The following is a 21,085-nucleotide window of genomic DNA, read 5'->3' on the forward strand; positions in this document are numbered from 1 at the left end:
TAACAAGTATCCTACCAAATTATAACTCTTGGTCTGTGTATCTGCCACCCACCCCCCCCCCCCCACACACACACAAAGTTGCAAGTTCATGGACCAGTTCTAAGCTCATCCACAAGAGGAAATGCCCTTTGCATTTGTATGTACAGTTGATCTCATTATTCGCCATAGTTCTGTTCTCTGAAGCCACTATGAACGCTGAAGTAGTAAATACCGACACCCTGCTGCCAAGAGAAACACGGGGTTTGGTTCCACACAAGCCACTCATAACACTTTGGTCACATAATCAGTGCATAACCTTGTTTTTTGTGGGTTTCTATTTAAGTTAATATCATAGATTCATTAACAATGAACTCACCTCCAACAGTACTGTGAAGTTCATGCTCACACAAAACTATCTCATTTATCTGGTTTGCTCCATAAGACACGTCACAGCCAACTTGCATTTAGAAACACCAGCTAGCACTTCAGCACTATGCTTGGAGGGATATTTTAAACAGTAAAATCACCAACAAAAAAGTTTAAAAAAAGGAAAAATGTGGCATTAAATAGATCCCCAAAAGGATATTGTTTATAGTGTGAGCTGAAAGAAGGCATAGCATCACATGGTAGGATCTCAGCTGGAAACAGGCTCATCAGGCAATTCCCTTTTGCTTCTCCTTGAATGTCTGCAAACGACCATGGAAATGCCACCAGGAATGATTTTAGGGTCACTAAGCAAATTTAATAAGTAGACAAATTTGCAAATATACACTCTGCAAATAATGAGGAGCAAGTATATTTCTAGCACCTACTACAGTACCAGCGTGTATTAGTAGTAGGGGTGTCAGTGATGTTGGCTTCATGAAAGCCAGCAGGGAAGACTGAGGGTGTGAGAAGACTGTGAACAAGCAAGGGTAGTGAAGGTATAAGTGAATGAAGGTGTGAGGGAATGAAGATGTGAGTGTGTGAGCAAATGAAGGTATGAGAATGTGAGTGAAGGTGTGAGCCAGTGAAGGTGTAAGGGAATGAGGGTGTGAGTGAGTGAGTGAGGATGTGAGTGTGTGAGCAAAGGAAGGCATGAGCAAGTGAATGTGTGAATGAGTAAAGGTATGAAAGAGTGAGAGTGTGAGTGAGTGTATGAGTAAGGACGTAATTCGTGAGCAAGTGAGGGTGTGAGTGAAGGTGAGAGAGTGTGTGAGCAAGTGAGGTTGTGAGTGAGTAAAGTATGAGCCAGTGAAGGTGTGAGGGATTGAGGGTATGAGGGAGTGAGTATGTAAACAAGTGAGTGTGTCAGCCAGTGAGCAAAGGTGTGAGGGTGTAAGCAAGTGAGTATGTGAGTGAGAAAAGGCGTGAGGGAGTGAGTATGTGAGGGAGGCAGGGAGGATGTGAGTGAGCATGTGAGGGTGTGAGTGTGAGCAAGGGGGTGTGAGCAAGTGAGGATGTGAGTGAGCAAGTGAGGGTGTGTGTGCCTGAGTGAGCAAATATGCAAATGAAAGTGTGAATGAGTGAGACTGCCCCAACTCTGGCCAGCCTGTCTGGCATGACTGATCCCAGGGCCTGGGAGGCTGACACACTTGAAAGAGGAGCAGGAGGCCATGCGACCAGCATTCGCCTCTGAAACAGGCCGCGGGCGGGCGGGCGGACGGGCCGTGCAGGTTCCGCGGGGCCAGCAGGCCGCTCGGGACCCCGGGAGACGCGGGAGAGGCGAACCGGCGGCGGGGCCAGGAAAGCGGCCGAAGCGAGGCGGGAGGCCGGCAGCTGGGGCCCGGTTGCCCTCGTGTTATGCTCTCTTGGTGGCCCTCTCACTCCCCGGTTGCAAATTCACCAGAGTTCACAGGCGCAGGGAACCTGAGCACGAGACAGCCAGAGCCAGCACCCGCACCCGGCACGGCAGGCAGCTACCTGGGTCCAATAGCCACGGCATGGATTTGCTGCTCTTTTCAAATATATACACACGAACTGTTCTGTAACGAGTGCATTTTACAATGTTAACGAATTCACAGCACTTTTTGTCCACAATGTATCACCATGAATTTTTTTCAATCAAAAGACACAAGCACAGGGGCCCCTGGGAGGCTCAGTCCTTAAGGGCCTGACTCTTGATTTCGGCTCAGGTCCTGGTATCAGGGTTGTGGGACTGAGCCCCATGGTGGGCTCTGCGCTCAGATGGGAGTCTGCTTGAGAGTCTCTCTCTCTCTCTCTCTCTCTCCCTCTGCCCTTACCACCCACCACCTTGTGGTCTCTCTCAAATAAATAAACCTTATAAAAAAATAAAAATAAATAAATAAAATATATATATATGAAATATATAATCACAATTACTACCCCATGGGACTCCCTAACATTTTTTATCAAAAAGGGAACCTTGAAGCACCTGGGTGGCTCAGTGGTTGAGCATCTGCCTTCAGCTCAGGACATGATCCCGGGCTCCTAGGATCAAGTCCTGCATCACGGTCCCCACAGGGAGCCTGCTTCTCCCTCTGCCTGTGTCTCTGCCTCTCTCTGTGTGTCTCTCATGAATAAGTAAATAAAGTCTTTAAAAAAAAAAAAAAAAAAAGGTGGGGAGAGAGCCTTGTACACAATATGGTCAGGAACCACTCCAGTCTGTAAATTAACTCTAATCTTCCTAAATTAGGTGCTTAAGAGCCAGGGTCTGCACGGTCTTCTTTAAAAACAAACAAACAAAACAGGTGACTCGGGATCCCACTGACAATACGTTCATACTTTCAACTACATGCAAGACACTGTTTTAACTAGTGGCAGTTCCATGGAAAACAAAGTAACCAAGTCCCTGGCTCCCCAGAGCCGCCCTTTATGAAATGGAATTCTATTAGGGACGTGGAAGAACTAGATCCCAGGGGAGGTTCTACCCCAGAAACAGCCCTTCTCTCAGCCTTTCCTCATCAGACACTGAGGCAGCAGGGCTTCAGAAGAGGCAGCAGCATGGAGCAGGGAATCGGAGTCAAACCAAAGAAGACAGAAGGGATCTTATGTGAAGTTTGCACCTGTCATGAGGAAGATTCTACTCCAAGACTCCTGAGCCTAACAAAGACCAGTCCTAAGCATGTTGCCTGGTACCCAGAATCATCCTCCTCCAGAGGAGAGGAGAGCAATCTACTGAGCTATTAATGATTAAAACCAAACCCTTTCCAAGGCCTATAAGTCTCCAGGCTTGTGTTCTGTGACTTTGGAATGTTTTAAATATGCCTCAATAAATCAGTAAAGTTACCCCCACTAAACAACATATACTTAACTAAAATTAAATAAACAAATTGATACATGTGTTAAAAGATGATTTTCCACTAATGGCCATCAGTAAAGATGCTAAGGAAACAAATCAACCACAGTATAAAAACTAGGCTACTAGAAACAAAAAACAGTTCGAAAATCCTATCTGTAAAGGAAATACTAAAATCCTTCTCCAATACATGGTTGATTCCAGTAGAATTATTTTGTATTCACATAAAGGATGGCAACTCTTATGTGCATGTACTGGACAAAGTTTATTCATCCGCTTATGTTCAAATTGTAATTTGTCACCATTTGACCTTGAATAAGCCACTAAGCTGCTAAACTCTCACTCTCTCCTTCTCTAAAACAAGGACAGCGTAGGAACTAAATCAAATAATATGGTAGAAAATGTTCTTCTGAGGTGCTGCCCTCTTTATCATCAAAGAATTATTACTCAATCCTTTGAAAATTGGCAATGTACATAGGCAGTATAAGGCAGTGCTCTATTACCCAAAATATCCGTTAAAACCACCTATTTCCAGAGCATACTGCTATCAAGTAGATTACCAAACAAATGACCCTTTCATTTCCTTTATATGAATTACATTCTTTGGAGACTCTCCACAGGACATGCCTAAACATCTACCATCAAAGTAATGTGAACTGAAAAACCACAATGACAAATTGCTAAGTCTAGTGGTGCCCGGCCATTTGGTATGGCATCCTGTTCCACAAACACTAGTTTATGCTGCTCATTCACACGTTGCTCACGATCACCAGTGCAGAATCCAGTCGAGTGCCAGGGTTGTGCTGCCTCTCTAGTATTCCCACCAACTCTCCTGACTGGACTTCACACCTGCTGTAATGTTTTCAAAACTGGCATCTGCAGATGCCAGGAAGACAAGGGACCAAATTTGGAGGGCTGCAAGTTTTAGAGGTGAATGTTTTCATTTTGTTTTTTCATTTCATAAAAAAGTAAAGGGATTGTTTTAAGGCTATTCTGGACCCTCCAGGTGACTATCTGTAACCATATACTGCCACCCGGGAATGTATTTGTACTAAGTAGTGCTAACTAGTGCTATTCTCACTATCAAGGCTAACAGGAAAAGGAAAAAACACACCTGGCACAACAGCAGAGACCACATGACATCATCTGGTCTCCCAGGAATTGGAATAGGAAGACTTGGGGGGTTAGGGGGACAACTGCCTTCCCAAGGTGCTCCAAGGAACAGGTGGGCTCAGCTCAAAAAACCTTTAGGGCCACACTGACAGTGAAGCAGCATCTTGGCCTCAGTCAGAGTGTATCTTCCATCTCACCAAATCAACCACGCCAATCTGGATTTTCATTGGTCTTAGGTTGAGTGTAAGTTTTAATATTAATAGGTTTTGAATTGGAGTTGCCAAAGAAGAATAAGAAGTCCACATCGGTTTGTATTCAAATGACAGAATAACAAGAATTTAAATCAGTAGGGGTTTCTAGGGATCTGAGACACTTTTTTTTTTTTCCTCTTAGACTGATATATTCCTTCACTCTGGGACAGGTGGATTTACAGGATCTCTCGCCCCCTGTACCCCACACCATGGAAACACTTTGCAAGGGAAATCCTTTGACTCACATACCTCTACCCAGCAGAGACAACGGCCCCAGCCAATGTATTTTTTTTCAAGTTTATACACATAGAAAACGTAGTCAAAAACCCATCACACCTTGTTATTACATGGATTCATATAAACTGGAGCCCAATTGTGTCTTTGGAAACAACCAAATCTACTGGGAAACACATGTTTTATAAGCATCTGCATCAGGATGATGATCGGGTTCCAAAGCACTGGTCTGAGGGCTGCAAGAAGTAGGAATGAGTCACTCTGCCATCTACAAGGTCTGGGTCTTTAAATAAGGAAATACAAGACTCTGCAAGCAGGAAACCACATACTAGGTAGTGCTATCGACACACGGTGCTTAAACACAGCAAGGCTCTGCATGGATGCAGGGCATAAGAGGCTGAATAGCTGGGCCAACGAACACTGACCATATGCCAACCACACATAATGTGTACTGCCAGGCCTTTAAAACCAGAAAGATTTTAAAGACAGAGAAACCGACTCCTAGAAATTTAATCTAGTGGAAAAGACCAACAGGAATTAAAATTCTGGAGAGAATAAAATAAGTGCTGTAGAAGGGATATAAGCTCGAAATCTGCATGTCATCCTTTTGTATCACTTTTACAGATTCTATCCTTTACTTTCCTGTATCATTATAATTGTAGTGATTTTTTTAAAGAAAAAGTGAAATAACTTTTATTAAATGCAAGCTTCTTGAAGGAGATTAATTTTTCCATGGCATTCTTTTTTAAAGAGATATTTATTACAGTCAATTATTCTTGATGCTTTAAAGTATCTCAATAACATTCAGATAGGTTAGATTAAGACTCTAAAAGTAACTATCCAAGCCTTACTTAGAATCTCCTTGATAGGAATCAAAGTGACAAATGTAAACTAATACCCTAATACTATGATCCTCTGGCTGTGTGTGTGTGTGTGTGTGTGTGTGTGTGTGATCTCTCTACAACACAGGCAGGATATTCTAATCTTCACATTTGAAAGCTCATGTGCCCTAACTTGTCTGCCCTACCCTTACTGAAACTCCTATTCATCCCTCAAGATCCAGTTTAAATATTTACCACCAATGCAGTTATTTAAACACTCTTTCAGACTCCCAAGAAATTTGTGTGTTTCTCTAATATACTGCACTTCACATTGCACTGAATTATTTATAAATATATTTCTCCCTCCAGATTTTGAGATCTTTGCTGCACTGTTATACACTCAGCATAGTGCCAGGCACAGAGTAGTTATAGATGTTTGTGAATGAATGAGCAAACAAAGGAATTGATATGAATTAACACACGATTGCAAGAATCAATCCCTACCCTAGAACCAGAATTATTCAGATTGCCCTTAAATCATATCATGATACACACTAGCAATGTAGTTTTTCCTACTGCCATATTCAAATAAGGGGATCAGAATTCTAAGTTTTCTGAAGAAATATGACCCCATTGACCTCTGGCCTTTTAGATACATTCCTAAAATAAACTTGAAAACAAAAGAATTACATAGACAAAAAGAGAAAACTTATCCCAAAATACATTTTAAATTAATTTTTGCTATATTTTGCTTTACTTTTTGAGTGGAAATCTGCTATTTCCTCAATCTTCTATTAGCCTTCTTCTATAACTCTTTTCAAGGTTTCCCCAGTGTTTAGAAACAAAACATCTCCACTTTAGTTTGCTGAGCTTTACACAACTTCATATAGCTAAAAATTCTTTAAGCTGAAATTTTTAGTGTATAATTGATCCTTGAACAATACAGGGTTGGGGCACTGATCCCTGTGCAGCTGAAAATCTGCATATAACTTCTGACTTCCCCCAAACTGAACTACTAATAGCCCTATGTTGCCTGGAAGGCTTGCCAATAACATTAATATATATATGTATGTTATATGTTACATACTACATCCTTAACAATGAGGTCAGCTAAAGAAAAGACAATGTTAAGAAAACCACAAGTAAGAGAAAATAAATTTACAATATTGCACTGTATTTATTGGGGGGGGGGGGGGGACACCTGCCTGGAAGTGGATTCACCCAGTTCAAACACATGCTATTTAAGGATCAACTGTATTTCATAGCACAATCATTGCCTGTTTCTTTTTTTCCTCCTTCTCCTAGTCTTATCACAATGAAAATGTAACATTTCAGTCACTCCTCATTTCCACTGCCACACCAGATATCATAACCACAAACCCAACAGAAAACATGATACCTAGTCACAGCGGAGCACAGATCACATCTTCATTCCCTTCTCCTGCCTTAGGTAGAGACCAAAAGGAAAACCACCTGCTTTCTTGCCAGCTCTATACGTAAGAGGCAAAAAGATCTTGCTGCATGAACACTTCGTGTACATAGAGAACATCGTGCATTAGGCAGACGAGACTTGAGAGTAAAGCCTAAAAAATCCAAGCCACAAGTTCTTGAGATCCAGAATAAGAAAAGACATCCCAGACATCCAAGTCAAGCTATTCACCTCACAGATGAAGAGAACAAGAGCCCAGCACTTCACTGGTAGTAGAGACAGAATGAGAGCTCAAGTCTCCTGACTCCTGTTGCCATGCTTTTGCCACTACACTCTTTTTCCAGCCTCAGCCTCGTCCCCCTAGGGCTGGACACACCAGGGACAGCATATCACAGCCTAACTCGGGATGGGAATGGAAGATGGGGATTCTCCCTTCCAGCAGAGTTCTCAGTACTGACTGTGTACCTGACCACACAAGCAGACACAGTGAGGTCCATGCCCATGTGTTTCATGAAGCATCAAAACAAATCGCAATGCTTAGTTCATTTCAATCCAACAAGTGTTTATTGAGCACATACCATGTGCAGATGCAGGCAAAGTGGTTGGTGAAAAGTACTGAATGTTCTGCTACAGCTCACGGTTGCTCCCCTTTAAAGGATCCACCCTGGGATGCCTGGGTGGCTCAGTGGTTGGGCATCTGCCTTCTGCTCAGGCTCAGGGCATGATCTCAGGATCCAGGATCGAGTCCCACATCGGGCTCCCTACTGGGAGCCTGCTTCTCGTTCTGCCTATGTCTCTGCCTCTCTCTCTCTCTGTGTGTGTGTCTCTCATAAATAAATAAATGAATCTTTAAAAAATAGATAGATAGATAGATAGATAGATAGATAGATAGATAGATAGATAGATGATAAATAGATAGATAAATAATCCACCCTGAGAGGTGACACTCGTATAGGAGTTTTGAAAGGTAATGTTCCCAAGAGTGTGGCAAATGGACTGGAGAGGGAACAAGCTGGATGCAGACAAGCCGCTACAGACACTCTTCCACTCTTCCTTCCACAAAGGAAATCACAATTTGGAAATTATTCCTTATTATACTTTCCTCCCAGCAGTTTCCAAGCCTGAAGATACTCTTTACAAGAGAAACTGCATTTCTCAAGCATGGGAGGAAATGGAGGCCTTTCCTTGGACCCACCCCACCCACCCCCTTTGCCCAGCTCAGGTTCTGTGACTGTGGTTTTCAGACACCTGTGTCACTTGCTGGCCTTGCAGCAGTGGGCCCAGAAGCCTGCTCCTAGCCACTCACTCTGTGCACTCAAAAAAGCCCAACACTAGGCAATCAGACTTCCCAGAAAACATGCCAAGATGGGTTCCCCAGCTCTCTGCCCCCACCACAGGCAGAACCATCGCGGACATTGATTGAGTCTACACTCAGGGCACCCTCTAGAGTCCACACTCTGTTCCCAGCCTGTGCTGCAGACTGAAGCATCCAAAGACAGAAGAGCCCCCAGAGGAGAGGAGACATGAGCAAGAAACCACCAGAAGAACCCAGACAGCAAGATGAGGCTCAGCTGGACAACAAACATAATGCCACTGTGCTGAATTCAAAGTTGCATGCTTTCCTTGCCAACCAATCAACTGCAAGAGGCTGTCATGCTGGCAAGTTCATCTGGAAGACTGGTCATCTCTCTCCAGGGGAGGGTACTCTGCAGGGGCATGCAAGGTAGTCCAGGGAGCAAATACAGCCTCCATTTGTGTTTACTCATTTGTTACAACCTTTAAAAATGTTTACCTTAATATGAGTCTTATAAAATAAAATAATCTATATGAACTATATTTTATATAGAGAAGCTTTAAGTAATTTAATATACACTGTTGAAATCCATACTCAAACAAATTTGTTTTGCTGGTGGTATGTGATCAAGAGTCTGAAGATGGTGATGATAAACCATAGTCCCTTCCACCCACTGAAGTTTGGATTGTGCCCTACACACAAGAAGCATTTTACCAAGTTCAAATGTGACCAACTTTATTTAATCCATAAATTAAATTTCCATATACCTAAAAGTGAAAAAAAAAATGAGGGGGTGACAAAAGGAGAACATTAGTTTATGTTTTAGAAGTGTGAAAGCAGGGGCCCCTGGGCAGCTCAGGCCTTAAGCATCTGACTCTTGATTTCGGCTCAGGTAATGATCTCAGGGTTGTGAGGCTGGGCTCTGTGCTGGGTGTGAAGCCTGCTTAAGATTCTCTCTTTTCCTCTCCCTCTGCCCTCATCACTCTCCCTCTATAAAAATAATAATATCTGTGAAAACTTCCTTATACCTTGTAGCTTTGCACTTAAAAGTGCTGACAAAGATAATTTAGGCAGTAAATAACTTTATCTAAACCATGATCTGTGTTTAAAAAAGCTAAACCCAGGATGCCTGGGTGGCTCCGCAGTTGAGAGTCTGCCTTCAGCTCAGGGCATGATCCCCATCCAGGAATCAAGTCCGGCATTGGACTCCCTTCGAGGAACCTGCTTCTCCCTCTGTCTATGTCTCTGCCTCTCTGTGTGTCTTTCATGAATAAATAAAATCTTTTAAAAATAAATAAATAAAATTAAATAAAAATAAAACGCTAAACCCAATCTTATGCTTAAAAACATATTTTAAAATAATCTATTCTCTCAAGAAAGCTTTTTTTTTTTTTAAAAAAAAAAAAAGGACAAATATCTAACAAAATCTACACTGGTTAGTGTAGATTCAAATTTTACCAAGGCAGAGAAACCAGTCTTGCATCATTAAAAGTGATGTGTGCTATATTCAAATTACACAGGCCAGTCACTGTCATATGCAGTGTCTGAGTAAAAGTTTTGATACTACTCCAACCCTTGCATGTGTGTGCACATGCACACACACATATATTCACTTTATGTGGACAGGCAAGGAATATATCTAGAAAACATTTATCCTAATTATATATGAAAATCCCCTTTATTTCTGTCTCCCATTCTGAGTTTCTTTTAATTTTTAACTTTTTGTAGTTTCTAATCAAAGTTCTCCTATTGTAGGTAACATGGATTAAATCCTTGGCCACCAGTAATGGCCAGGAAAAACTAAAGGTTGATTGCACTACAAGCTTTTTGTTGAAAACTTAAGTTTATAGTAACTAATAATCTATGATTCACACTCATCCATTTAGCAAAAATGTATTAAGTTCCTACTGTGTAGCATGCACTGTGTTTTAGAAACCTGCTAGCACAAGTAAAGAGATAACAAAGATCTAATGTCAGTACCCTTCTCTCAAAGCAGAAATAGGGACTTTGTCTCATTCACTGTCATCCCTAAGCACATGGAAGCACCTGGCACCTGCTAGGTCGTAATAAATACTTCTTCACTGCCCCCTTCAAGGAGCCTACAACCCAGTAGAGATGGGAAGTGAGACGGGGGAAAAAAAGAAACTCATAATATTTGCAAATAATTATAATATTTTTATATTATTATTCACATACATGAATATCTGACAATAACTTCCATTTCCCTCTTCTCTCTACATAATGAAAGTCTTATGTAGCTCAAAGAAAGGGTTTATACTCACAGCATGGTTGTCTATTTCTAGTTTTAATTACACTGCTTTGCAAAGCTTAGGAGAAGATAATTTCAATTCATTTCAAAAATAACTCCCATTCAATACAAGAACATGGGATTTTTCACACTTGTGAATTTTTTATTTACTTGATAATTAAAATGGTTTGGCATATAAATAAAGCATTTTCTTAGAAACTTTGGTCTAGTGAAGAGCCAGGGCTGATATCTATAAATAAAAACAAAGTGGTTTTTCTCCAAAAGCAAGAACTTCCAAACAGATTCAGTTTCATTTCTAGATATTTACAATCTAGAGAAAATGCAGTTTGAATCAAATGTGAGGCATAGAGATTGGCAAAGTCTCTCACAGTACTTACTGATCCATACAGCTCTCCCTTCTCATTCATCCCGAGGTAGAGTCCACTGTCCACGCCTCGAATGCTGACCAGGCCCACTGCTATACTGATAAATTCCAGAATGCCTGTAAGACAAACGGCAGAAGGCAAAAGACAGGTCAGAGCACAGAGCAATTCCTTAGTCTCAGCACCACTAGGACTTTTGAGAGGACACTGAGCCCAGCTCCCAACTTGGATAATCTCACAGTCGTTAAAGAAGTCTCTTCTCTTAAAACCACCTCCTACAAGAGCTGATTTTTCAATTAAACTCTATAATAATGACACTAAAAGACTTACCAACACAACACATAACAAAACACTTTAAAAATGAAAAAGCTAGTATTTACAGATACCCTAAGAAGTGACATAACAGATAAACCAAAATACATCTTCTAAATAAATTTACAAGACTACAATTTAAGAGAAAGCAACTTACTCCCACTTTGTAAATATGAAATTAGTTATTTGTATATGTGTACATATATTTGTGTATATATTTGGAAATATTCTATTCAGAGAATGGTCTTCTGTCCCTAAAACAGGAGTACGAAGTGCTAACCCAAGACCTGATTGGTGTCTAAGGAAAATTATCCAAATCTTTACTGCGTAACTTTATTGAGCTCCATCTGAAAAATTACAATAGCCTATACACATCCCAAATATTTCTGCCTGAACAAAGTATTGATTTTTGCTGTACTTATCTAAGCCTCAGAGAGCTAGTTAAGCAATTAAGATAACATAATATTCGGGGGGGAGGGTGCTGATACCAAAAAAACGCTCTTGATGTAAAATAGGCATGGAAGACTCTACCCTAAAATCAAACTAACATAATGATCCTCTTTTTTAGTTTCCCCTTGCTTACCTCACTAAGAATAACAATACCTAAGCTGGGTATAAATCCAGAATTTTATGGCCATACAACAGCAGCTTTAATTTCTCTAACTATATTATTGTTTTAAGATGATTACCCAACTGTATGTTTGGGACAATGCTAGTATTACTTGTGCTAGCCATTTGCTCAATTTTGTCATAAAGTGCTACATTTTGTGTAGACCTTGAGTTAACACATACCAAATACCAAGTTCTTGTATTAAAAATATCTCGAATATTAAAAAATTCACTTATATTTAAGAGTTTAGGAAAAAACTAAGGATAACAGTATGCTATAGGCAGTCTCATGTGACTAATAAAAAAGCACTTACATGGATTTTTAAACAATTAATTTTGCAACTCTCACAAAATAGACTGTGTTGCAATCGAAAGAAGACATGCACTACATAAATCTAATGAAGCAAAGGGCTCCAAGACGATGTAAAAAAAAAAAAAGAAGAAGAAGAGAGATTTCTTATAAAGGGTATTCTTAATTCTTTGATAAGCACAAAATGTAACAAATATCTTGGGTTTACATTTTATAGAATATCTATCTGGAAATGCAAGACTATTTTCATAAAATGTGAAATAGTGTATGGAAAAAAATATAAAGACAAATTACACATTGTATTTTGGATCTAATAATCCCCAACTCTATATTGGGAGATGGCATCTAAAAGCAGCTAATTTATTACTAGCCTTCCCTACCTCACAAAGCAAATGGAAAGATAAATAAGGAAATATTTCCATAGATTTATTTCACATGAGATGCACTCCCTTATTGACACAATTATTTCATTTCATTGTGCTATTTCTGATTCTTATGATTAAAAATAATTTAGGGATCCCTGGGTGACTCAGCGGTTTAGCGCCTCCTTCAGCCCAGGGCGTGATCCTGGAGTCCCGGGATCAAGTCCAGCATCCGGCTCCCTGCATGAAGCCTGCTTCTCCCTCTGCCTGTGTCTCTGCTTCTCTCTCTCTGTATCTCTCATGAATAAATAAATAAAATCTTAAAAAATAAAAATAATTTAAATCATGGCATTTTATTACCATTAGGAGCCACATGCATACGCGGTGTGTTTTAACTACCTGAAAACACACCACAATATAGGTCGGGGTGATCCTGAAATTAGTGTTAGGAATTCATTAATGTCCAATTTTCATTATAAAATGAATGATAGGACTCATTTTACACCCATTGAGGTCTGACCACTTTAATATCCCATGTCAATGGGGAAGGGTTTAATCACAAAACTAAAAGACACTTGCATCTTCCAACAGGGTCTTTCACGACCTCTCTGTTTTCCCTAAATGGGAGGCAGCTCAGAGAACTAATCATGAATATTCATCATCATTGCCCACCAGGCCCCAAAACGATGGGGTGTGTGTGATCTTACAAAACCATCTGACTAGCTTGTCTTCAGAACAACAAGAAGACTATCAATAACCACAACAATGACAATCATAATAGCTTGAACACTTGAATATTTAGTCTCTGCCAAATGAGAGGCCTTCTTTCACTTGATGCTCAGAACAACCCTTGACATTACAATATTTTAATCTCCACCTCATAAATGGGGACATTGAGGCTTAAGGATGTTAAATAACTTGCCCCCAAGCAATCAGACACCAAAGCCTATGTCCTTATGGATTATGTACATCTTATGATTCTTTTTACCTTTTTTTCATGTATCCATGATTTCTGTACCATTTTTGCATAGTCATTTCCTTACTAGTGACTAGAAAACGTTACCTAGATCAGTCTCCACAGACCCAAGGAGTAGGACTTGAAGTAGCAGAGAAAGTGAAAAGCAGGTTGAGTTCCTGTGGCTGTCTATGCTCTCTCATCATGCCGAATTTGGGAAGATGGGCATCCCCTATGTATGCAGACTATTCACCCAAATTGTTTATGTGCACAGAATTAACCTCTATTAAAAGAGTTAAACACTGAAATTATTATTATATATTTTAGAAATGAAAGTATTAAGATATCTATCTGGTTTCTTTTTCTAGCAAGATGTTGATGCTAGAAAAAGAAACCAGATAGGTGTTAATTCATATGCACTGACTTATTGGATCAACAAACTATTATTGGGCAGCCTGGGTGGCTCAGCGGTTTAGCGCCACCTTCAGCCCAGGGCATGATCCTGGAGACCCAGATCGAGTCCCAGTATGGAGCCTGCTTCCCCCTCTGCCTGGGTCTCTGCCTCTCTTTCTCTGTTTCTCATGAATAAATAAATAAAATCTTTTTTAAAAAAAATAACTATTATTGAGTGACCATAAGCCAAGAAATATGCCATTTGTTAAATATACTAAGATGAATAAGATATAGCCTAAGCCCTCTATCCACAAAGAACTTACCATCTAGTGCAAGGAAAGACAAACAGATAAATATGACAATAATGTGATAAAGGCAGCAAGAAGATGTTTAGGGTATGGCCAGTGTCCAACAATGGGTAGCTCACTCAAGTTTGGGAAGGGGAGTCAGAGAGGGCATCCTGAAAGTGAGAAAAGTTTTTGAGGGGCTCTCCATGTGAGAAGGAACTACCTATATAGTGAGCCCAGGTGGAAAAGATTTCATCATCTCAACCCACCATCCATCTCTCTGCAGCTCCTTGAAAGAGACCTCAGAAGAACAGCCCAGCCTTTTATGAGGTCATCCCAGTGACCTAAGGGCAAGCAGAACACCTGAATGTGTGAGTCACAGCATTCCCCCACACACAGAGAGAACACCAATGTTGTTAAGGTCAGAAAGACCTGGCAACCTGGCTCAAGATCCTCTCCGCCCAGATTGAAATCCTTATCATTCCTGGTACCATCTTGTCCACAATAAACTCTATAACCTCTACCAAGTCAAGTAACCTCTCCCTGGGCCTGAGCCAAGTGAGTGCTTCCAACCACACTTATTTGAGCGCGGACCACTCCCCATGTTATCTGTTTGCATGAGTTTGCAGTACAGAGGGCTGCTAGATCCGGAGCAACCCAGGAGAAGGTTTCTGTGCAGCAACATTTCAATGTTTAATGAGCAACAGGAGAGGAACGAAGGAAGGGAAGAGTGAGGAAGAGAAGAAAGAAGACTGGAAGAAGGGAGGGAAGGAATGATGGGATTGTGCCCAACATTACAACCGTGGCCCTCACATGTGTACTGTGGTGGGCTGTCTCTCCTCTTAAGCAGACAATCAAGACATCAAGTCAGAAGAGTCATAGTAATGGGTAGTGATTGAGTGACAGGGGAAGCACAGGTTCGGTGGCTAGTGGCATTTGGCTGTTCTCTTTCACAGGCGCCAAGAGTTCCTTTGAGGATGTGCTCACTGGGTGGGCCCAAGGGGGGTGGGGTCTGATGGGGTGTGAGGTGATCTCTGGCCCACAGGAAGGCCAGGACAGTTCCTGGGACCACCTCAGGCAAATGACCACACCAGACTTTATCCTTGCTCCACAATCACTAGGCGTGAGCCCTCAGCCCAGAGCTCAGTTCAAATAGACCATTAACCTAAACGTGGCCCAGCTCCCAAGAGCCCCTCCACATTGAGCCTCATCCCCAAGGCCATAATGAGGCCAGCCATGGCCAATGGGAGGGCAGGCAGAAGCTGCTCCACTCTTGGCCCATGCTAAACAACCCTCTAGCCTAAGAGCCCCCAACACTTAACAGAGCTGCATTCTTTAGAGGACAAGAATGTATGCAGACTGTGGAGAGAGGCAAGACGAAGCTTTCCAAAACAGATTAACCCCCCTCCCTCCGGAGCTCCCTGCTCACCCAGAGAATCCCACACCAGGGCTGCCAAATCAATCATCTCAAAGCCCCAGATGCAATAAGTCTGAGTCTGTAGCAACTAGAGCAAACCTCAGTTTCTTTAGGAAATGACTGACTACATGGGAGTTTACAACTCCAATTTTTCAAGAATCTGAACCAATCCGGAAGACAACACCTTCAATAGGAAGTCTTTCCTTTAGTGAGGTATTGAGCATGCAGCCCCAGGCCCTGCTCCTGTGGGGTCCTGATGAAGCCTGGCCTTCCTGGCCTTTTAGAACCACCAGGCCAGGCCCAGAGGCTGAGCGGCAGAGAAGCAGCCACGTTTCCACGAAGTCAAGCGGTCAATCCACTCGGGCTTCCTCGCGCCAAGTTAAATAGCGGATCAGGACCAACGCTCACTTTTTTATTATTCTGCATTACCATTTCCTCAATTGATTTTCTGCTCACTTTTTTTTCCGTCTAGCAAGTGCTTTAAAGAGAAAAAAAATATATATATAAATATATATATATGAAATGAAACCTCTCACTCCCCCAGCCGATTACCCAGAGATACATTCCTTGTCCCTTTCCTCCGTGCTGCACCGGGTCTCCACCTCACCACCCCCAAAGGAAAAAACAAAGGGCTCCCTCAAGGTCCCACCTAAGTTGTCGCTGCCGCAGCTCCTGCTGGGACGCCCGTGAGTCCCCCGCCCCCAGTCCCCTGCACTGCCGCTGCTGTGTCACCGCCAGGCTTGCCAGCAGCTGCAGTCAGTCACCTGCGGCTGCCTGGGGGAGGCAAAACCATTTCTCCAGCACGTTTCCTTCTACCAGTTCACTGCACGTAGAAATGCACCTTCTGTTTAATCAAGGTGTAAGCCCACCCCCACCCTCGACCCACGGCTACTCTGCTCTAGGGAATCGGGAGAGAAATCGGGGTGAAGACACAGTGCCCTGGGGGAAGCTGCAGAGACGGCAGGGAGGGGGGCAGGAGAGGCTGCGGGGAGCGCGCCGGAGCGCCAGGTGTGGCGGAGCTGCCGCAGCCCCGCCGCCCCTCCCCGAGCCCGAGCCCGAGCCCGAGCCCGGAGCCGCGGGCTCCCGGGCCCTCCCCTCGCGCTCCCCGCGGGTCCTAGCGCCGACGCGCCGGCCTCCTCCCGGGCGGGGCTGAGAGCGCGGGCTGGAGGCTCCCGGCACTCGCACCTCGCTGCGGAGGTTGCTAATATTGGGACCTGCCGCAGCGGTAGCGGCGGGAGACCGCAGCACTGCTGCCACCCCGGGGGCCGCTTCTCCCTGCCACCGGATGAAAGACTTAAATAACCCTCCCGCCTCAGCCTCTTCCCCACCCCCACTGCGCACAGCCACCCACTCGGCTCCATCCGAACGCGGGTGAGTGGCACCGCGGAACGCCGGGCGCGCCCTTCCCCCACAGCCAGCTCAGGACGACCCTCGAGCTCGCCCGCTCGGCGACCCTTCCCCCAACCCGGGCCGGGGCTCTCCTCTCCTCCCTCCCGCGCCGCCCCCACCACCCCAGCCGACAGTGCCAACCGAGCCTAAGGAGTGGAGATGTCACTTCCTTGGCGACACCTTTCTCCAACCTCCAGGACTGGGGGTGGAGTGGGGTGGAGTGGGGTGAGGGGTGACGACGTCTAGTTCTTGTTTGATGATCTCTATTCAGCTGCTGTAGCAGCCGTCCTTGTCTGCTGACCCCAGAACTCGCTTCTTGGGTTCTCTCCACCCTCGTGGTCCCCACAATTCCACTCTCGCATCCTCACTCTCCCCTGTGGATTTACTGGATTTCTAATGACTCGACTGCATTTAGCGAACGTCCTACCCTAAAGGTGACTGCGCTAACATTTTTTTTTTTTTAAAGCCCATGGGGGTGGGGCCGTGGAGAACCCCCACTGGAACATCCCATAATCTCTCCAGGCCGGGGAGCAGCCGGGCTGCACCGGGTTCCGAGCGCCCTCTCCGAGGCCAGGATCGGCGAACACACACAATGAGGCTGCCCTGGCCCTGCGGCGGTGAACCCCGCGGCGCTGCCCCTCGCCCCACCCCTCCCAGCCCGGAGGCCGGGGCCCGAGCCGGGGCTCCGGAACGCAGGCGGGCAGGCCGCGAGCTCCGCTCCCCGAACGCCGTCAACAATAGCTCGGCGCCCCCTGCACCGCCTCGGCGGCCCTTTGTCCCCCCACCCCTTGCCCTGTGGCTCCGGCCTTGTCGGCCGGGCCCCGGACCCACCTCCCGGGCACAGCGGAGCCATCGACTCTCCGAGACCTGGCTGCGTGCTTCGGCGGAGGGAGATGGGTCCGAGCGGACACCGGGGAGGTCAAGGGTACGACCTGCGGCCGGTCCTCGGTCCCCGCCACCCGTTCGGCCGCCGCGGTGCGCGCCTCCGGCGGTTCCCACACCGCAAAGACCGCGCTGCCCGGGGCGGCGGCCGTCGGCCCCGCGCGACCCACACTCACACACAAAGAGGAAGCGGAGGGGCTAAACGTGGGCCAGAAACAATCTCATTCCCTAAACCCCGCCAGAGGCGTGCCAGCCCCTGCCCGTCGCCCCCGACACGAGGCGTCCCTGCAGCGCCGAAGGGCGCGCTCCAGCCGGGTAGAAAGGGGGGCGGAAGCGGAGTGCGTTTAGGACCGCGCGGAGCTGGCCCGGCGGCCGCCGAGAGCGCGGGGGGCCCGGGCGGCCTCGGCACCTGCCGGCCCCGCGCGCGGGAGGACCCGGGCTCCCGCCGCCAGGCGCACCTAGGCCGCCCGCCCAGGGCCCTCGCCGTCCGCCCGCGCGGTGCAGGTGTCCTCGGTGGCCGTGCGACGCCGCACGCTCGGTCCCCCACCCACGGCCGCCCACCGCCTGCGGTTGGAGTACCGCACGCTCGGCACCGGGGCAGCCCTTAAAGCGGCCGGACACAGCAGCACTTGGAGTAAAGTTTAGTCCTCGCTGTGCAACAATCAGACCTGAGTTTATCTGGGGGTGGGGGGGATGCAGTTATATTTCAACTGAATAATTGCCAAGCAAAGAGCTACAGCTTTGTCTTTTCTTTTTTGAAGCAGAGGGGAGACTGCCACAATTTACACTAGGAGGTTCAGCTTGGGGCTTGGGGCTTGGGGCTTGGGGCTTGGGCTAGGCGAAGAGCAAAGGGAAAACATCCTGGGGATGGTCCCAGACCATCCCCATCCTCACCTCCTGGCATCATCGACAGCCCCACGAACCTAGACAGATAGTTTAGGCTGTGCTCAACATCTGGCATTAAAGCATGAGGAAGAAAAATCACAGGACTTCGTTTTTTACGACCTAGTTTAAGTGTTGTCAGGTGGGTTCACTGAGAAGTTAACTCCTTCCAACAGTCTGGCTGTCCAACTGGCGCTTTCTTTCTTTCTAGTCACTAAGGAGAACAACCGAGACTCCCTTCGCGGGCACTGAGCTCCCTGACACTGTGCTGGGCTCTGGGCGGCCCCCAGGCACCTGTGTGCAGGCATCAGGGTGAGCACGGTCACCAGCTCTCGGGGCTGCAGCCCTCAGTGCTGAGTCACAAGAACCCTCCTTGGGAAATGAAATCCTCCGAATGCCCTTTAAAATTAGCTCGCAGCGTTTGCACGCGCGCGCACGCACGCCGGAGAGCCACCCAGGAGACCCACGCGGGGCTGCACACGTTAGTGATAACTTGATAGCTGCAAGGACAAACGCCCCCGGTGAGCGTTCTGCCCCTTCCCGAGTCCTGTTCCCCCAGCGCCTCTGCCTCCGCTGCTCTCCGAGTCTAAAATATGACTTTCTTCCTCCCCGCAGAACAATCCGTCAGCAACCTTCGCCTACGGGGTTTTCAGACCCTCACGGTGGGAATAAACAATACGCTTAATTTACAATTCAAGCAGTACACTTATTAGAAGAAAAGAAGGAGCAAAAACTTCCTTGGGCCATAAGATGATAACCACTGCCTCAGCAAAATGCATTTTCAAGTTCTCAGTAGTTAATGATTAAAGCTTTAAACTCGTGCAATCAGCCCATTCAAAAGAAACTTCCTAAACCCCATCTTCCCGAGTATCTGATGCAAAAGAACTAGAGACTTTTGTTATATTTATAAATCATGTCCTCCTTTTAAAAAAAAGTCGCGGGGGGGGGGGGGCTTTCAATGTAGACTTGCATCAGTGCCAGCGGCAGATCTGCAATTCCCGAGGCTTTTTGTTTTTTCCTTCTTTTTTTTTAAGCTGGCAAGACAGAGACAGAGGTACAGACCCCTTCCCGCATCCCTCCTCCCCACCCCCACCCACCCACCCCCGGGCCGCCACCTTCTGGGTACTTATAACCCGGACAGGTCATTGCACGGACATTAAAGGGTTAATGGTATACCTACCGAATCGGCTGTGGTCTTTCCTGGTTCCCTGGATAGTACCATTGGGGAAGATTTCTAAGTGAAATCCAGTCCTGCAGTATAGCTGCCTCCGCCTGAGAATCCCCTTTAAATGATCCAAGTCTGTGACTGCGGGTCCCCTGGGAAGCCCCCCTGCTTCGGACTGACCCAGGTGGTCACTTAACAAAACCGGACTGTCCACCGGCAACACGGGCACATTCCCAAACGGTACCGCATCCTGCACACCGAAATAGTTCCCAACTTCACCTAAGGGAGCCATCAGAGGACTCGGCTTTTGGAGCACAGGAATAAACAATAATGACGGTATCAACCCAGAAGATATTAGGCGAGGTATATCCAACTCCCCTCCCTTACTGCAGTTGCAGAGAGAGAAAAAAAAAAAAAAAGGTTCTTTTCTTCAATCCATTAAATGCATAAATAAAAGTAATCTGCTGTTTCACTGGCACAGGTTCAAGGTCAAACCACTGATAGTCTAAGAAACCACCACTTTATACTCACACACTGACATATTGATAAACATATCTATGTATCTCTATAGATAGATCCCCAGCTCTTAGCAGGCAGGAAGGTCTTCATCCCATCCGACCGTAATAAGGAAAAAAAATCCGTAGTTTCTCCATTTGGTTTGAGATCAGAATGACCATAGCAACTTAAATGCCTAGGCGTTATTATAGGGATTTTTAAGATGCACGGGCTACGTCAGAATTTACGGATCCCGACTCCAGGAAGGCATGCGCTGTTTTTACTCTAACCGACTCTGCAGACATCAGCATGAATCCTTTAAGGGGAAAAAAAAAAAATCTCACGTTGGCGGTGGCGACAAAATCTCCCCTCCTGGTCCCCCCTCCAAAAATAATAATAATAAATTTTTTAAAAAAGAAGAAGAAAAAAACTTTAGGCGTCCAAAGCTAGTATCCAGAATTCTCCGGAGGCTCGGCAGACGTCCATTGGCTTAGAACGGGTGGCGAGCGGCGAGCGAGGAGAGCCACGGCCGGGAGCTCGCGTGCCGCCCGGGCTGCCGCGAACAGGTGTCGCCGCGCCGGCCCGCGGAGCGTTGTACCGGGCGGAGCGCTCCTCCTGCGCAGCCCCCGCCGGCGCG

At 45.6% G+C, this 21,085-nt stretch overlaps 1 protein-coding gene and 1 long non-coding RNA gene across 4 annotated transcripts in view; one reads left to right on the forward strand and one right to left on the reverse strand.

Annotated features, from left to right (window-relative positions):
• FGF9 (fibroblast growth factor 9) overlaps positions 1–21,085 on the reverse strand; it is a 35,560-nt gene that overhangs the window by 12,507 nt on the left and 1,968 nt on the right. Inside the window, exons 3-4 of one of the 2 annotated variants that reach the window (XM_038573486.1) lie at positions 19,969–20,764; positions 11,006–11,109 (exon numbers count right to left, since the gene is read on the reverse strand). In XM_038573486.1, coding sequence (XP_038429414.1) covers positions 11,006–11,109; positions 19,969–20,245 — 381 coding nt within the window. In that variant the 5' untranslated portion in view covers positions 20,246–20,764. Of the gene's footprint in view, positions 1–11,005; positions 11,110–19,968; positions 21,074–21,085 lie in introns of those variants that run through there. The other variant, XM_038573485.1, reaches the window with a different exon arrangement.
• Positions 16,769–19,818, forward strand: LOC119865921. 2 transcript variants are annotated; one of them, XR_005378482.1, is made up of 3 exons: positions 16,769–17,006; positions 19,000–19,309; positions 19,404–19,817. It is a non-coding gene; the product is annotated as an uncharacterized LOC119865921 (long non-coding RNA). The 2 variants fall into 2 exon arrangements; XR_005378483.1 differs by lacking the exon at positions 16,769–17,006 and adding an exon at positions 17,802–17,949 and having other exon boundaries at positions 19,404–19,818.

This window comes from Canis lupus, chromosome 25 (assembly GCF_011100685.1).
Source record: "Canis lupus familiaris isolate Mischka breed German Shepherd chromosome 25, alternate assembly UU_Cfam_GSD_1.0, whole genome shotgun sequence".
Classification (NCBI taxonomy): domain Eukaryota; kingdom Metazoa; phylum Chordata; class Mammalia; order Carnivora; family Canidae; genus Canis; species Canis lupus.